The sequence below is a fragment of the Diuraphis noxia genome, unplaced genomic scaffold, assembly GCF_037042655.1.
Source record: "Diuraphis noxia isolate RWA-SAM2 unplaced genomic scaffold, SU_Dnox_SAM2 contig0001, whole genome shotgun sequence".
NCBI lineage: Eukaryota > Metazoa > Arthropoda > Insecta > Hemiptera > Aphididae > Diuraphis > Diuraphis noxia.
Genome location: NW_028301711.1, coordinates 104,295,261 through 104,309,330, shown reverse-complemented (window position 1 = coordinate 104,309,330; position 14,070 = coordinate 104,295,261). Strand labels below are relative to the sequence as shown.

At 28.8% G+C, this 14,070-nt stretch overlaps 2 protein-coding genes and 1 long non-coding RNA gene across 4 annotated transcripts; all 3 read right to left on the bottom strand.

The window, feature by feature from the left end:
* Positions 1-2,869: 2,869 nt before the first annotated feature.
* LOC149063053 (uncharacterized) lies at positions 2,870-5,584 on the bottom strand. Of its 2 annotated transcripts, none has more exons than XM_089216278.1 (2): positions 5,287-5,584; positions 2,870-3,170 (listed from the first exon to the last, which is right to left on the bottom strand). In XM_089216278.1, exons 1-2 carry the CDS (start codon positions 5,421-5,423, stop codon positions 2,927-2,929), a joined length of 381 nt encoding a protein of 126 aa, XP_089072404.1. In that variant the 5' UTR covers positions 5,424-5,584; the 3' UTR covers positions 2,870-2,926. The 2 variants fall into 2 exon arrangements, with proteins under 2 accessions (XP_089072404.1, XP_089072405.1); XM_089216279.1 differs by having other exon boundaries at positions 5,305-5,584.
* A 3,322-nt stretch (positions 5,585-8,906) lies between these two features.
* Positions 8,907-12,591, bottom strand: LOC149063052 (uncharacterized). Its single transcript, XM_089215496.1, has 7 exons — positions 12,526-12,591; positions 12,375-12,436; positions 11,133-11,389; positions 10,434-10,552; positions 9,577-9,681; positions 9,393-9,500; positions 8,907-9,183 (listed from the first exon to the last, which is right to left on the bottom strand). The coding sequence occupies exons 1-7, from the start codon at positions 12,589-12,591 to the stop codon at positions 9,013-9,015; spliced, it is 888 nt and encodes a 295-aa protein (XP_089071622.1). The 3' UTR covers positions 8,907-9,012.
* A 250-nt stretch (positions 12,592-12,841) lies between these two features.
* LOC149063051 (uncharacterized) lies at positions 12,842-13,899 on the bottom strand. The gene is made up of 2 exons (XR_016189483.1): positions 13,491-13,899; positions 12,842-13,207 (listed from the first exon to the last, which is right to left on the bottom strand). It is a non-coding gene; the product is annotated as an uncharacterized LOC149063051 (long non-coding RNA).
* Between the last annotated feature and the right edge of the window lie 171 nt (positions 13,900-14,070).

Genomic DNA, 14,070 nt, shown 5'->3' with positions numbered 1-14,070 from the left:
AACACTAAATTATATTATAATTTAAATAATAGTCTTAACTGTTACCTAATAAATTAACTATTATCTTTGATTGATGAATTAAATATAAATTAAATTGACCGCATAACTTAATCCAGTAACCCAACCAAGTTAGGAGAAGTTATTTCGATGTAATTTTTGATAGCCGATAGGAAATTACATGATGGACTATAAGAATACAAATTTTAAAGGGTCAAACGCTTCAAAAAAACAGTAAGATTTTTGAGATTATTAATTTATTATTATTTATTATATGACATTATATTTACGAGTATTACTATTTATTTACCTATACCATTTGTATAGTAATTTACTATAGGTACCTAATAGATACAATTGATATTTTAATATATTTTATAATACGTAAGTAATTTATATTTGTTACTTGTATACTTAGTTGATTTTTACGAACATCTCAGGGATTGTTTTTAGAAAAATTTGAAAAGTTTACAAAGTAAGAAACTTAAACCACATTAAAAAAAACATAACAAGTGCTAGTTAATCAAATTCACGACATACGAAACCGAGATAGGTAGGTAGGTACTCTTGTAAGCGTAGGTATAACTACAAAGCGATAGTTTTTTATTTTATATAATTTCGAGGGGGTTCAACGTTTTTGAAAATGAAATGGAAACTGGACACTTTTATGATATGTAGGTACGTTCAAAATGTAAAAACTCTTGTCCAACTTAAAAAAATTTCATAATATATAAAATGACGTCTTATGCCTATATTGGATGTTGCTGTGTGGTGGTTTTTAATGCATTTAAATCCCGGATACATAATTTATAACCTAATTAATATGTAAATACCTACATGAATTATTAAATTATACAGGGTGATTCTTTTATCAAACAACGCTTATATGGTGTATGTGTGTAAATACCACCTAACATACACCTATAACACACAAACACCACCCAAAACCATCCAACTTTGGGAGGCTATATCTTGTAAACGAATTGACGAAAAATGAAAATTTAAACGTGAAAATTCATTGAAAAAATAGCCTTTTTAGTTTATCAAATTTTAAGTATAGGTTGTCATTTGAAAATCAAAAGTTGATAATGGTTAACCTGATAAATATAAGGGTGAAAATATTTAAAAAATATACAGTTCTAGAACAAGATGGTTCCAAAATTTTGAAAAAAAAAAAATTTGAAAAAATTCAATAGTTTTTGAAATAATGAGTGTTGTTTGATAAAAGAATCACCCTGTATGTACTTATTATAATCATTTTCATATTTGTATTAGCAGATACATTATGTAACAACATTTATAACATATAATATAAAATCCTTGTTGTAATATTTTTTTTTTTTTTTTTTTTTTTCTATTGGTTAAGCATCAACTACATAGGTTATTAGCTTACATGTGTTAATTTCTACATTAAATGATTATATGCTATTGTACAATTATATTTTTTTAAAGTATAAAATTATGCTATGAAAGTTTGAAAATGGACCAATTGCTTCGTACAGGTTGTCTGGGATGTTGTGTTGTAATATTATTGTTCGCTCTAATGCTTAATCATTATTTGATATGTAATTATTGTTAATATTATAATAGATGAAATAATTCAAACTACCGCCATAAATATTATTGATTATTAATTATTTTATCAACCATTAAAGGTATAATTATAAATTATAATATAATATAATTATAAATTATTTTGATGTAACAAAAATATAAATACAAATGATAACAAAATTTTAATAATTTGTAACTTAGATAAAATGTAAAATTAACTAATTTAATTTTTGCTTACATTTTTAGTGCAATACCGCTTTGTATTTGTACCTACTACCTAATTAAACTGCTTACCGATTTATTTAGTTGACAAAATTATAGGGATTAGCCCAGGCCTCCATCCCAGTGGCGAACGTAAAAGGTTAGCTAACCGTCTCAAGCCTCCCTGGCCATATTATTTATTGTTATTTGTTTTTGTAATTGCCCATGACCATGAGTATATACCTCAAAATGTGTGTTTTACTTAATTATTACAACCATAGTTTGTAAATATAAATGATAACTAATATTGAACTGATCATATAAATTTATAAGGTACCAAATATTCACGTACAATTTAGACTGATTGCCTCATTGCCAATAACATTGGCTGCTCCAGAAATAAAATTTTCAACATTGAAACGTTTAAAATCGTACTTAAAATCAACCATGACAGAGGGACGTCTAACGTCTTAATGGATTAACTTAAACAAATATAAAGAAAAACTGATCGATTTAGAAGTTCTACAACAATTTGTAAAATCCTCACCTAAGCGACCAAAATTATTAGACTGGACGAAATAAAAATATATTTTATTACACATTATTATAGGACTTTATTTTTCATATATTTTTTAAGTTAAACTAAGACATATATAACTACTATATGACTAAGAAAATATCTATTTTATTTTCAAACCATATCTTGAGACAACTGAGTGATTTTTTTATTTTCAATTCCCCTCCCCATTGAAAAATTCTGCATCGCCACTGCCTCCACCGCTACGTACTATTTGGAATTTCCGTTAATAAAACTAATAAAGTGATTAGTAGTTTCTATAGTTTCTAACCTAATAAATAACTGTTATTATAAATCCAATCATATAGATTAGAAATAAAAATAAAATAGCCTTATTACGGTTACTCTTGCTAAGAAAAATGATTGTTCAGATTTTTAATCTCAAATTTTAGCGCATCTTGTCATCATACTAATTTATAAAAATATCTATGTACATTAATATATATATTATTTTTTTACAAAATATTATATTGTATTGACAACTTTTAATTGTAAATGTTTTATGTTGTTTGTTTTATTCTAACTGCAGTAATACAAAATTAATCTTTTAAATTAATATTTTCTCTTTATCATCCTATAATTTAACATTTTAATATATCAATTTTGATCCCTCGTTGAAAAGTCACAACGATCATTATTATTGTTATTTATCCCTTCGTACTGTGGCATTTCGATTTGGCACACGATCTTCATTATCTTCTTGAAACGTCTAAAGCACGCATCGTATACGTCGATGAGCATTTCGATTTGATCTGGTGTGCCGGTGGTGTGGTTTACGTCACTCGCCAAAAATGTAAGATTACCGGCCAGGTGCTTCGCATCGGCGGCGGCGGCACTCAGTCTGAAATCCAACTTAAGTGTAATATGTGGGCAACCGTTAATAGTGTATTTCTAAGTTTGATGTTTTCAGTTGGGGGAGGGGATTAATTTTATAAGCTTCAATGAAATGATAAAAATAAATTTTAATCTGATATTTAGTTTATCAAGGATAAATATTATGTCAGAACGACAGAACTTCAGAAGCTTGGAATCTCTCCACCCTACAATAAATTATGACACTTCCAGACGTCTTTTAACCGTATTTGTTCACAAAATATAATTATTAGGTTATTAGGTACTTATAATATCTCAAGTAATTAGGTCCACTATTAGTTTTTCCGAAATATTTAATGGAAGTTGTTTCTTTTATAATTACTCATATTAAAGGTGAATAATTTAAATTCATTTTTATGTATAATTGATAGGATTATATTGATAATATATATAATTAATAATTATATTGATTCATACAATTAAATAGTGCTAGTGTAGCGTGCGATCTATAAACCTGTTTTTGGTAAACGCGATTTGTAGGCTCACTGCAATGTATTTCAAAAATATTTACCCGCGTATAGCTAAAACATATTCAAATTTAAATAACATCCACATAATATAAGTTTCGTTTTAGTCAGTTTAGTCGTCACTCATCGTTATTTATGTATGTAGCCCGCATATCTTCTAAAAAAGCAGTGAACATATCTGGTTTACTTTTCCGCCACATATTCCAACAATACTGATCTAAATGTGATTGTAGCATATGTCTTTATTATATTACTATATCAATAGGTACGTCTCTCTTTTTCTTTAATATTGATATTTTTGCATCCAACTGTGATCTTTCAACACCTTGTATGTGCAGGGCACCTGTTAAGGGGTCAATATAATTTTCTCGATGATTAACAGTTTCATGAATGAATCCTTCTGTTGTTAAACATCGGTACTAGGGCCACTAATCTGAGTGAATGACAGAATCACCTTCGGATTCCTTTTAATGGGTCGCTGTAAATTGCGGCCCATTTTTTATTTTTTATGTAAATTGCGGCCCGGGCATATTTTGCACATACGTAAATTGCGGCCTGCGTATAATTTTTATTACCTACCCAAATATTTTTTATCAATAATATTAAAATCAGTATTTTCCTTCTCATTTTTCAGACTTAGGGCTGCCAATATAATTGTATCAATATTGGTATGATTAAGAATATTGGTTTTTCTGTATTTTTTTTTTTGTTTTTAATTAAAAAATTATTTTATTAGCAATTAGTAATAATGTGTCAGTAAAAATGTGTTATTAAATAAGGTATTCGGTCAAATGCACACTGACTGCTAGTAATATATTATATTAGTGAACATATTATTATTATCTAAATCGATCATTCAAAGATTATTACTTATCTTTAAATTGTACATCGGAAATCGGAATATCCCAGGACGCAATTAACGTACATTTCAAATATACTCGGGACGCAATTTACGTATATTTTAAAAGTACATGGGCCGCAAATTACGTAGTATATAACTATGGCCTTTTTTGGGGGACGTAATTTATCGACTCCGCTTTTAATAATAGATAAAAGTGTAAGTACCTTTGTCACGGCGTTCTACGTAAAAATACTTACTGTCATTTTTTTGCTTGAGATTATCAAGAGATAACGGATTATCAACTATCGCATGAATATATGCGTCTTCGAAATCGGAAAGCACAACTAATCGACTATCGGAGACGAAATATAACGTCAATAACAATAAATTACCAATAAAGAACTGGATATTAATGGGTAGACTACAGGTAAGCACATGAAAACGGTATATGGCACGCTACACTAGCACCAATTAAATTTACATACAAATGATAAAATTATTACAATTAGGTACTTAAGGAATTCATATCGATAAATGTAATGGTATAAGTAATTTCATTAGAAATTAATTATTATGAGTTGAACAATTGATGAAAAATTATCACATTGAAATGAATATCTAACAAAGAAAATAAATAAACGATACCAAATAATAGCGATATATATTATGTAGGTATATAATTAATTTGATAATACAAGTAAGATATTTAATTGAGCATATTCAGAGTTACTAAAAAATAGTTAAATAAGTTGAAAATAAAACTTTTTTTTTTTCACCTAAATTGGATTTCTGACCTTTGTGCGGCAGCTTGGTGGCCGATCTGCTGCAGGCACTTCTCCAACAACTGACGCGTCTCGAGCACCTGTTTGACGAGTACCGTTACGCCGTACGCGATTTTGTGTACAGGCACCATGATTTCGTGACATGGGCAACATTGATAACTGTTGCTGCTACAACATGACTGTTCGTATAGTATATAATGTTTCTATATTAGCTATTTAATTGTGACACTACTGACACTTTAGCGTGAGTGGAATGAAATCATTTTGAAAAAGTCAGCCATATATATTGGGAGTCGTAGGCACCTACCTAAATTTACATAAAAATCTTAAATAATAAAAAAATATAAGTACACTTATATTTTTCAAATTAGAATCCCCCTTTTATATTAAAAAAAATGTAAGTTCGTAATAAATATTATCTTATCAATTTATTGGATTTTTTGAACATTTTGTTTAAATACAATAAAATGTTTTTTAAATATAAATTATAAAATGTATTTCAAGATAATTTAAAAACTTTAAAATAACCGGGAACGAATTTTATAGAACTTGGATGTATCCTTTGCAACAACCCGAAAGATATGGATGTTTCGAAACGAATTAGAACATTTCAATTATAATTAGGTTTTATGTTTCTTCGGGTAGGTTAGGTTAGGTACCTATCTATCCTGTTCAAATTCAATTTGCTGAATTTTTTCATTCAAAATGATTTATTTTCTTTCTCATTTTTACAGACTTAGGATTATGTGTTATACCTTATAATCATAGCTTATAATGCTATTATATATAGTTTTATTTGAAAAAAATAGTGCCCAAACATATAATGATTTTGTTGGAGCCATGCTTAGGGAATGGCAAATAAGACAAGTGATGCCCTAGGGTGGCAAAAGTTGTAACATTTTAAAGGGTGAACAATTTTTAAACTTGGATATTTAATTGGGATGCCATTGCGCCAATGATAGTTTGCACGGCACTGGCTTTTGTGTCCAAATGTGTTGTAGCATTGTTATATAGATAACCAGTGGCGGCTCGTGTGCTCTGAAAGTGGGAGGGCGATATAAAATTGCTTATTTATGGAAAGTATCGAACACAAATAATATTAATACTAATAATTTATTTTATTCTGTTTAATAGTTAATACATATAAATTATAAATTATTATATATATTCTAAATTGTCAACACTTTTTTATAGATAGAATAGATTAGAGTTACGACCGCACAAAGTAAATAATAAATACGCGCGTCGAATGATTTATTTTTAAACTCCCATTATCTGATAATGTTTTCATAATAATATGTATTAATGTAAATGAAGGAAACACAATTTTTATTTTTGACAATATTATACTAAAATATAAATGAGAAATTTAATATTTAACTTGTAAATTGGTAATAAATGATAATTCTAGAAGGGGGGCGATCGCCCAATCGTCCCTATCTACGAGCCGCCACTGTAGATAACACAATAAAACACACGAACGGTTTAAAAATATTTTGTTTTAATAGATTCTTTCCATATTAAACTAAAAGTTTAAATAATATTGTAAGGTAATAATGTATTACAGAAATTAGAACATTATGGGGTGGACACCATTATCAAAATGCCAAAACACTTAAACTAACAACTGAACTTCCACATGAATCAATCTCGTAGTGAATTGAACTCAATCCAAGGTACACTTAACTGGGCGCAGCGTTGAATACTCCACGAGTGGATACATCAATGGTTACTGGTTGCTAACTGCAGATTACTAGATAGTTTCGAATCATTCAACTATTTCAACTTCCCATTTTAGATTCTGAGCGGAGCGATGAATGTATTGATTTTACCATGACGTGTGTTTTTTTTTTGTGTCTATCATCACGTTTTGGGGCAGTAAAAATGCTTCGATTTTTGACTTCAGTACCTCGTTCGACCAGAAAGTGAATCTAGTTGGTACTTTGGGGGGTCAAAAGTAAAAAATTCTTAATACTTTTCTAAATAATTGAGAAAAACAAACTAAAAATTAAGGGAAAAACGGGAAATTTTACGCACACTCATTTTTCGACAAAATCGATTTTGGTTTTTGATGTAACTTTAAAACAAATGACCATAGATACATGAAATTTCCACCTAATGTTTATATAAGTATATTCTATCCACCATGCAATTTTAAAAAAATTCGACTTAAGGTGAACTATTCATAGGCATTTCAAATTTTCGATCATTATTAGTTTTTTTTAAATTAATATCGATACAAATTTATTTGTTAGGCAGAAAAACTTGAAAATTTAATACAAGGCTCTTAACATATTGTTACAATAGCAGTTGAAAAATAAAATAAATGCATATTCACAATTTTTTTTATAAGCATTCAAAGTTTGAATTTTGACAAAATACGTAAAAATCACAAAAATTCACAAAATATTTTAAGCTAGAAATTCATAAAAAATTTTATTTTTAAATCTAGGATTTGAAAATTTAATACAAGATTCCTTACAAGTTTTTCAATCTTTATCACAAATAAAAATTCCACCGGAAATTCAAATTAAATTTTTGTGAGCATTTGAAATTTAAATTTTTACAACATTGGATTTTCACTTTTAGCGATTTCCTTATTTTGGTATAACTCTAAAACAAATTACCGCAGATACTTGAAATTTTGACTGAATATATATATATAGGCGTTTTATATATTTGATAAAATTTTCAAAATATTTAGATTTGTTTTGAGCTGTTTATTGACATTTTAATTTTTCAACTTTTTTAGTTTTTTTTTCTATAAATATCGATAAAAATTTATTTGTTCGGTAGAAAAGCTTGAAAATTTAATACAAGGCTTCTAACACATTGTAACAATAGAAGTTAAAAAACATTAAAAATTCGTAGGCACGATTTTTTTTTATAAGCATTTAAAGTTCAAATTTTGACTAAATACGTAAAAATTACGGCAATGTTCAAATTATCTTAGATAGAAATTCATAAAAGTTTTCCTTTTTAATTCTAAGATTTGAAAATTTAATACAAGGCTCCTAACATATTTTTACAATATCAGTTGCAAAATAAAAGGAATACATAGTCACAATTTTTTTTTTAAGCATTCAAAGTTTGAGTTTTGACAACATATTATGTAAAAATCACGAGAATACAGAAATTATTTTAAGCTAGAAATTCATAAAAAATTTTCTTTTTATATCTAAGATTTGAAAATTTAATACAAGGCTCATAATATATTTTTACAATAAAAATTGAAAAATAAAAGAAATGCGTAGTCACAGGAGTGTATCAAAATTCTAAATTATCATTGTTACCAACATTACGAACTTATTTACAACTTATTAGACTTTTAAGTATATAGAAACTAGATGTAATCCCGACCAAGGGTAAAGCATTAATTATAAATTCTAGTATTTATAAGCAATGGTATAGGACATAGTTGATAGGTACTCCTGACGAAACGAGTTTACTTTATTTGGGATACACTGCAGGCAACGCTAGTGTTAAATACATCAACATAGGCAATAATGATTATTTAATCAACTATTTTTATAGGTAGGTAGGTAGGTACTATAGTAATATTTTGTAAGTACAACAAAATACAGATTTATATGTAGGAGTGATTTACCAGGAAAAAAAAGATTTATTTGTATAGGTATTTATAACTGTGAAATAGAGTAACTTTTTACTCACCACTATCTTACATGGCATTTAAGGTCCACACGTATATTACATACGGTGTTACATCAAATTGCAGCTTACCGGTGCAAGTAATCTATTCTTGACGAGTTTTGGATATTCCGTACTTGTCTGCAGTTGACACAGCTTGTCCACCATAGAATTATACGCACTATATTCTTTTATTGACACACAATTTTGATCCCATTCAATATTCTGTGGTTCAATCGTAGGCTGATCAATATTTTTGTAAATAAAGCATTATAATAATAAATTACTATACGTTTTAAATTTAGCAATAAATCAAAAATTTTAGTTTCGACTTTTCGAGTAAAAAATAAATGGAAGAGATACTTATCTAAAATTATATTTTTGTTTTAGGTTAATGATTAGGTAATAATCATATTATGCAAGTCAAAATTATAAGCTTAAATTATATATACCCGAATATTAGTCATTTTTTCAACGCGTTTTATGCTGCATTCAGTGCTCATTTGTTGCCTATTGTCAGCCGCTGACTTGTTATTCGTAACCACCGTGTTGGTATATATCTAAAATAAATTGTTTTCTTATAAAGGTTTATTATTATAACATTTAGTTATATATATAAGTCAAAATCAAATGTACCGGAAGGTTCGTCTTTTTTGGAACATGTTTTATGCTGCATTCAGTGCTCATTTGTTGGCTGTTGTCAGCCGCTGACTTGTTTGTAACCACCGTATTAGTACATACCTAAATTAATTTGTTTTTGCTGAATTTTAATTATTATAGTATATAGCCACCAGAGCAGTGCTGGGTGAGTGGCAAATGGGACAAGTACCCTAGTGTGGCAAAAAACGTAACATTTTAAGAAGTGACTATAATTTTGAAATAATTAATGGTATGTTTAATAGTAGTGTTCGGAACGTTCACTGAAAAAATTAATTCGTTCAAGTTCACGTTCATGTTATTTTTCAAACGAAACGCATTCACTTTCATGTTCTTTGAAAAAACGAACACATTCATTAGGTCACTAATCTAATTATGTCTTGTTAATTAATATTTTACCAGTAGTTCATATAAAAAGCCATAAACATATAATAGGACTGAACCCAAAATTAAAAACACGATTTAGACTTTAGAGCATATACATTTTCTAAAGTATCTAAATTATATACATATATTTATTAAATAGTAGATAAATTGAATATCTTAAATTCTTAAAAACCGTTCAAATTCATTCAAAATATAAACGTCGTTCACGTTCACGTTCTATTTGAAAAAAACGAGTTACGTTCGTGTATCATGCAATAGCTGTGGACGTGAACGACGTTTTTTCCAAACTCTGTATTAATACTTAATAGAGATGCTAATGGAATAATTATCACAGCAATGGTAGTAATGTAGGTGTCTCGTATTTATGAAAGTAAAATTCATATACCTATTCATATGTACCGGAAATTTCGTATTTTTTGCAACAAATTTAAAATACTTTCGGTGTTTACCTGTTGGTTGTTGTCAGCCACTGACTTCTGGGTAACGACCACCACGTCCGATAACTGATCAATGGTCTGACTCGAAACACTACCCTGAAAATCCTCCGTTGTAGTGTCCGGCTCAAATTCTACAACAATTGGTACTTCGTCATATCATACATAATATGTAATTAATTATAACAATTAACTATACCAGTAGGCACTATCTCCTGTCTACTATCTACAATATAATATTTTACTAAGACGTTTGACATTTAACAGGAAATTAGGGAACAGTATTTTATTTTTTAGATATAATTAATCATGTAAAATAATGTCGCCATGAGAATATAGTGACGTTTTAACGTTTTATACTGTTAGAAAATTCAATAGTACACAGTGGCGCGGCGCCACTGATAGAACATCGATAATAATAATAATATTAGTAAAACAATACTCACTAATAAATTATTCAAAATTTACATTTAAAAAAACAAATACGTTAATATTGCATTAATATTACCATAGAAATAATATTCTACTATTGTGAAATTGTTTTATGATTCGAACTCATGTACCTTCACGGGCACACGGCTAAACCTACATATTATATAAAAATATTACATATACTTTTTATTATATATAGTGATTACTATAATACTGCATCTTTATAAGTTATGGACTATAATAATATGTCAATATACATGAAAACTTATGAATATTACATACCATCAACAATTATAGGCGTATCTTCGTGTTGAATTTCAGCTCCATCTTCGCCGACTTCTGTCTTTATTTTGCGCAAACTCAACAACATTCGGTCTCTGCAATCCCACAACGATTCGGCGTCTTGGATGACTGCATCCCGCGACTTATTTTTCACATAATCACCCGATACTTCATCACTGAAGTTACTTGCGTATGACGAGTCGGAAGAACTTATTTTTGTTTTTTTCTTCTTAAACATTTTTAAAAACGACATTTTCCTACATACATCAATAATTTAGTAATTAATACATTTTAATTTTAATTTAAAAATAAATATTTTAACATTTTGTTTCCAAGGTAACCTTTGACGATTAAACGTTATAATTCTCTACACCTTAAATATTATACATATATTAATATATATTATATATAATATATTATATTATTATATAATATCTACTACCTCGTGAGATCGATATTTTCATTTGTAGTAGTCAGTTTTATAAAATATTAAAATGGATTTTTCACACGCATAAAATACGAATATATTTTTCACTTTTTCTTAAAGTGGTCTCTACAATTTGACAACTGTTTCACAATGTCGTTATTCACTTTATGAGATAAAATATTCACCTCAAAAAATAAATTATTATTATTTGTATATATTTTTTAAATTATTTAAAATATCGCATAAACAAGATTTTATTTTCCGAAATAGAATAAAATTATTTTGAGTATTTCATATCTTAATATAAACTTTCCTAATTTTATTATTATTTATACAGATGAATCAATATCATCCATTTTTTCTGGCATTCTACATACCAGAATTACATATAGGTATCTTTCACCAAAAACCTCCCACCATCGTCTTTCTCTTTCTCAACTGAGTGTTATGCCATCATTGAAGCCCTTTCATTAATTCTAAATTTCACCCAGAATAAATATTTAATATCCACTGACTCTACGTCTTGCCTACAAGCTTTAATCTCCAACCCTTTCAACTCTCGCTTTTCCCCTCTTGTTTTTCGTATTAAATCTCTTGTTTTCAACCTTAATCAATCAAACTACATTATTCACTTCCTTTGGATTCCCAGTCACATTGGAGTACGTGGTAACAAAGTCGCTGATAATTTGGCTAAATCTACCTCTCATATAATTTGTCCCTCTCTTACACATTTATCACAATCTGACTTTATCCCATTTTTAAAACACTACGTATCTATTCTATGGTCTTCTTATTAGTATAACTTACCGGCTGACTTCGCTTCAAGATATAGATATAATACAGCATCCGATATCATTAAAAAACTTGGTTTAACAATCTAAACTAACAAAGATCACACATAGTTTAATTTAATCGTTTACGTATAGGACATTCCTTATTACCTAGTCAGTAGTCACTCTTTCAAACTTTGACTAAACAACTCGCCGTTTTGTACACATAATTTACATGAGTATATCTGTCGGTGAAAGCCATAAGTGTTAAAATGAGATAAGAAAAAAAAGTCGTATCGTACATAAGCGCTAAAATCCTAGTTACCTGTGGGTCACGGTGAATAGATATTAAATAATAACAGATATTAAATAATTTAGAACTACCAATTTATTAAATTTATATTTATTCACATGTATATTATATTTTAACAATTTATTATTGACATTTTTTGATAAAATATATTAGTTTTTTATAAGATATCAATTTTTAAATAACTACCCATCTACTTATAGGTATAAAATATTGATTTTGATGCGAATGATAGGTCATTTTTGTACCTTTGGTACTTATTTCATATAGCCGTATCTGTGACTTCCTCATATTTTATTTAACTGTCCTGTCCTGCGGCTTAAATGACAAATTCTATTTAACTCACTTGAATCTCTAAATATTCCTCTAAATCTTTACTCTAGTTTAAACACTAAATCCGAAACAGCTATAAAAATGATAATCACATTTATATTGGAGGCTGGCTTTATAATGTAGGTAGTATATAAAAATCAATCTGTTGTTAATTTAAATTTGTATCGTTTTTCTTTTTTAACTGTTAAGAGGACGCTACATCCGCATGTGTTATCTCCGTCTTACAAGCGCATACCTAACAGCAATTTTTACGCTCAAACAGATCACGTTTAGCTCCGTTAGTTAAAAATTTTGAGTTGACGTCTTACAAAAATTAAAGGTAACATTATTATGGAGAGCTTCTCGTAGGCTTTTTATTACAGGTTAATTTTAAAGTGAGTATGAGTATTTTAAAATTGTAAATTGTTTGTATATCTTAAAATACTCATAACTCGCTTTAAAATTAAAATGTAATAAAAATCCTATGAGAAGCACTCTATAATAATGTTACCTTTAATTTTTGTAAGAGGTCAACTCACCGTAAATTTTAAACTAACGGAGCTAAACGTGATCTGCTGAGCGTAAAATTTACTACGTTATGCACTTGTAAGACGGAGACAACACATGCGGGAGTAGCGTCCACTTAAGTTATCATAGTTGAATACTAGTGGCTTTAAAATAAAAATACACAAATTAATACATTTGTTTGGTTATGCTTAAATTCATGTTTTGAAATGCAAATGCAGACATGCAGTGCGCCGACTCGTCGATAATCGATAGCGAGCCACCTCCACCGCGCTCCGCAACAACTATATCTACCACTGCCGCCGTCTCTTGCCTCCAAAACGAGACAATAGCTGCAGCGAATAGCCGCTCACCGATTTGCCTCCGACCGACCAGCAGCATTTATTCACCGTGGCCGCCGCCATAGCGCACCGGAGCGTTTGTTTACGTTTCCAATATCATTTATCATTAATTAATAATAATAATAATAATTTATTATCGTTGTTGTTATTACGATATTTTCTTTGTCTGGCGGCGGCGGTCCGCGTTTTCGTAATTTTTTTTGTTTTTTCCATCCGTCTTCCCCACCGCCGTTGCCGATTTGCGCAGTACAAA

What these genes read in the sequence shown, in the direction of transcription:
- LOC149063053 (XM_089216278.1), bottom strand. Translation starts at nt 5,423, where the DNA reads ATGGTGCCTGTACACAAAATCGCGTACGGCGTAACGGTACTCGTCAAA. An exon ending in AGGTCAGAAATCCAATTTAG is followed by an intron (nt 3,171 to 5,286) that starts GTGAAAAAAAAA and finishes GTTGGATTTCAG; the next exon opens with ACTGAGTGCCGCCGCCGCCG.
- LOC149063052 (XM_089215496.1), bottom strand. Translation starts at nt 12,591, where the DNA reads ATGGCTTTCACCGACAGATATACTCATGTAAATTATGTGTACAAAACG. An exon ending in CGGCGAGTTGTTTAGTCAAA is followed by an intron (nt 12,437 to 12,525) that starts GTTTGAAAGAGT and finishes TTGTTAGTTTAG; the next exon opens with ATTGTTAAACCAAGTTTTTT. An exon ending in CAAAAAAGACGAACCTTCCG is followed by an intron (nt 9,501 to 9,576) that starts GTACATTTGATT and finishes AATTTATTTTAG; the next exon opens with ATATATACCAACACGGTGGT.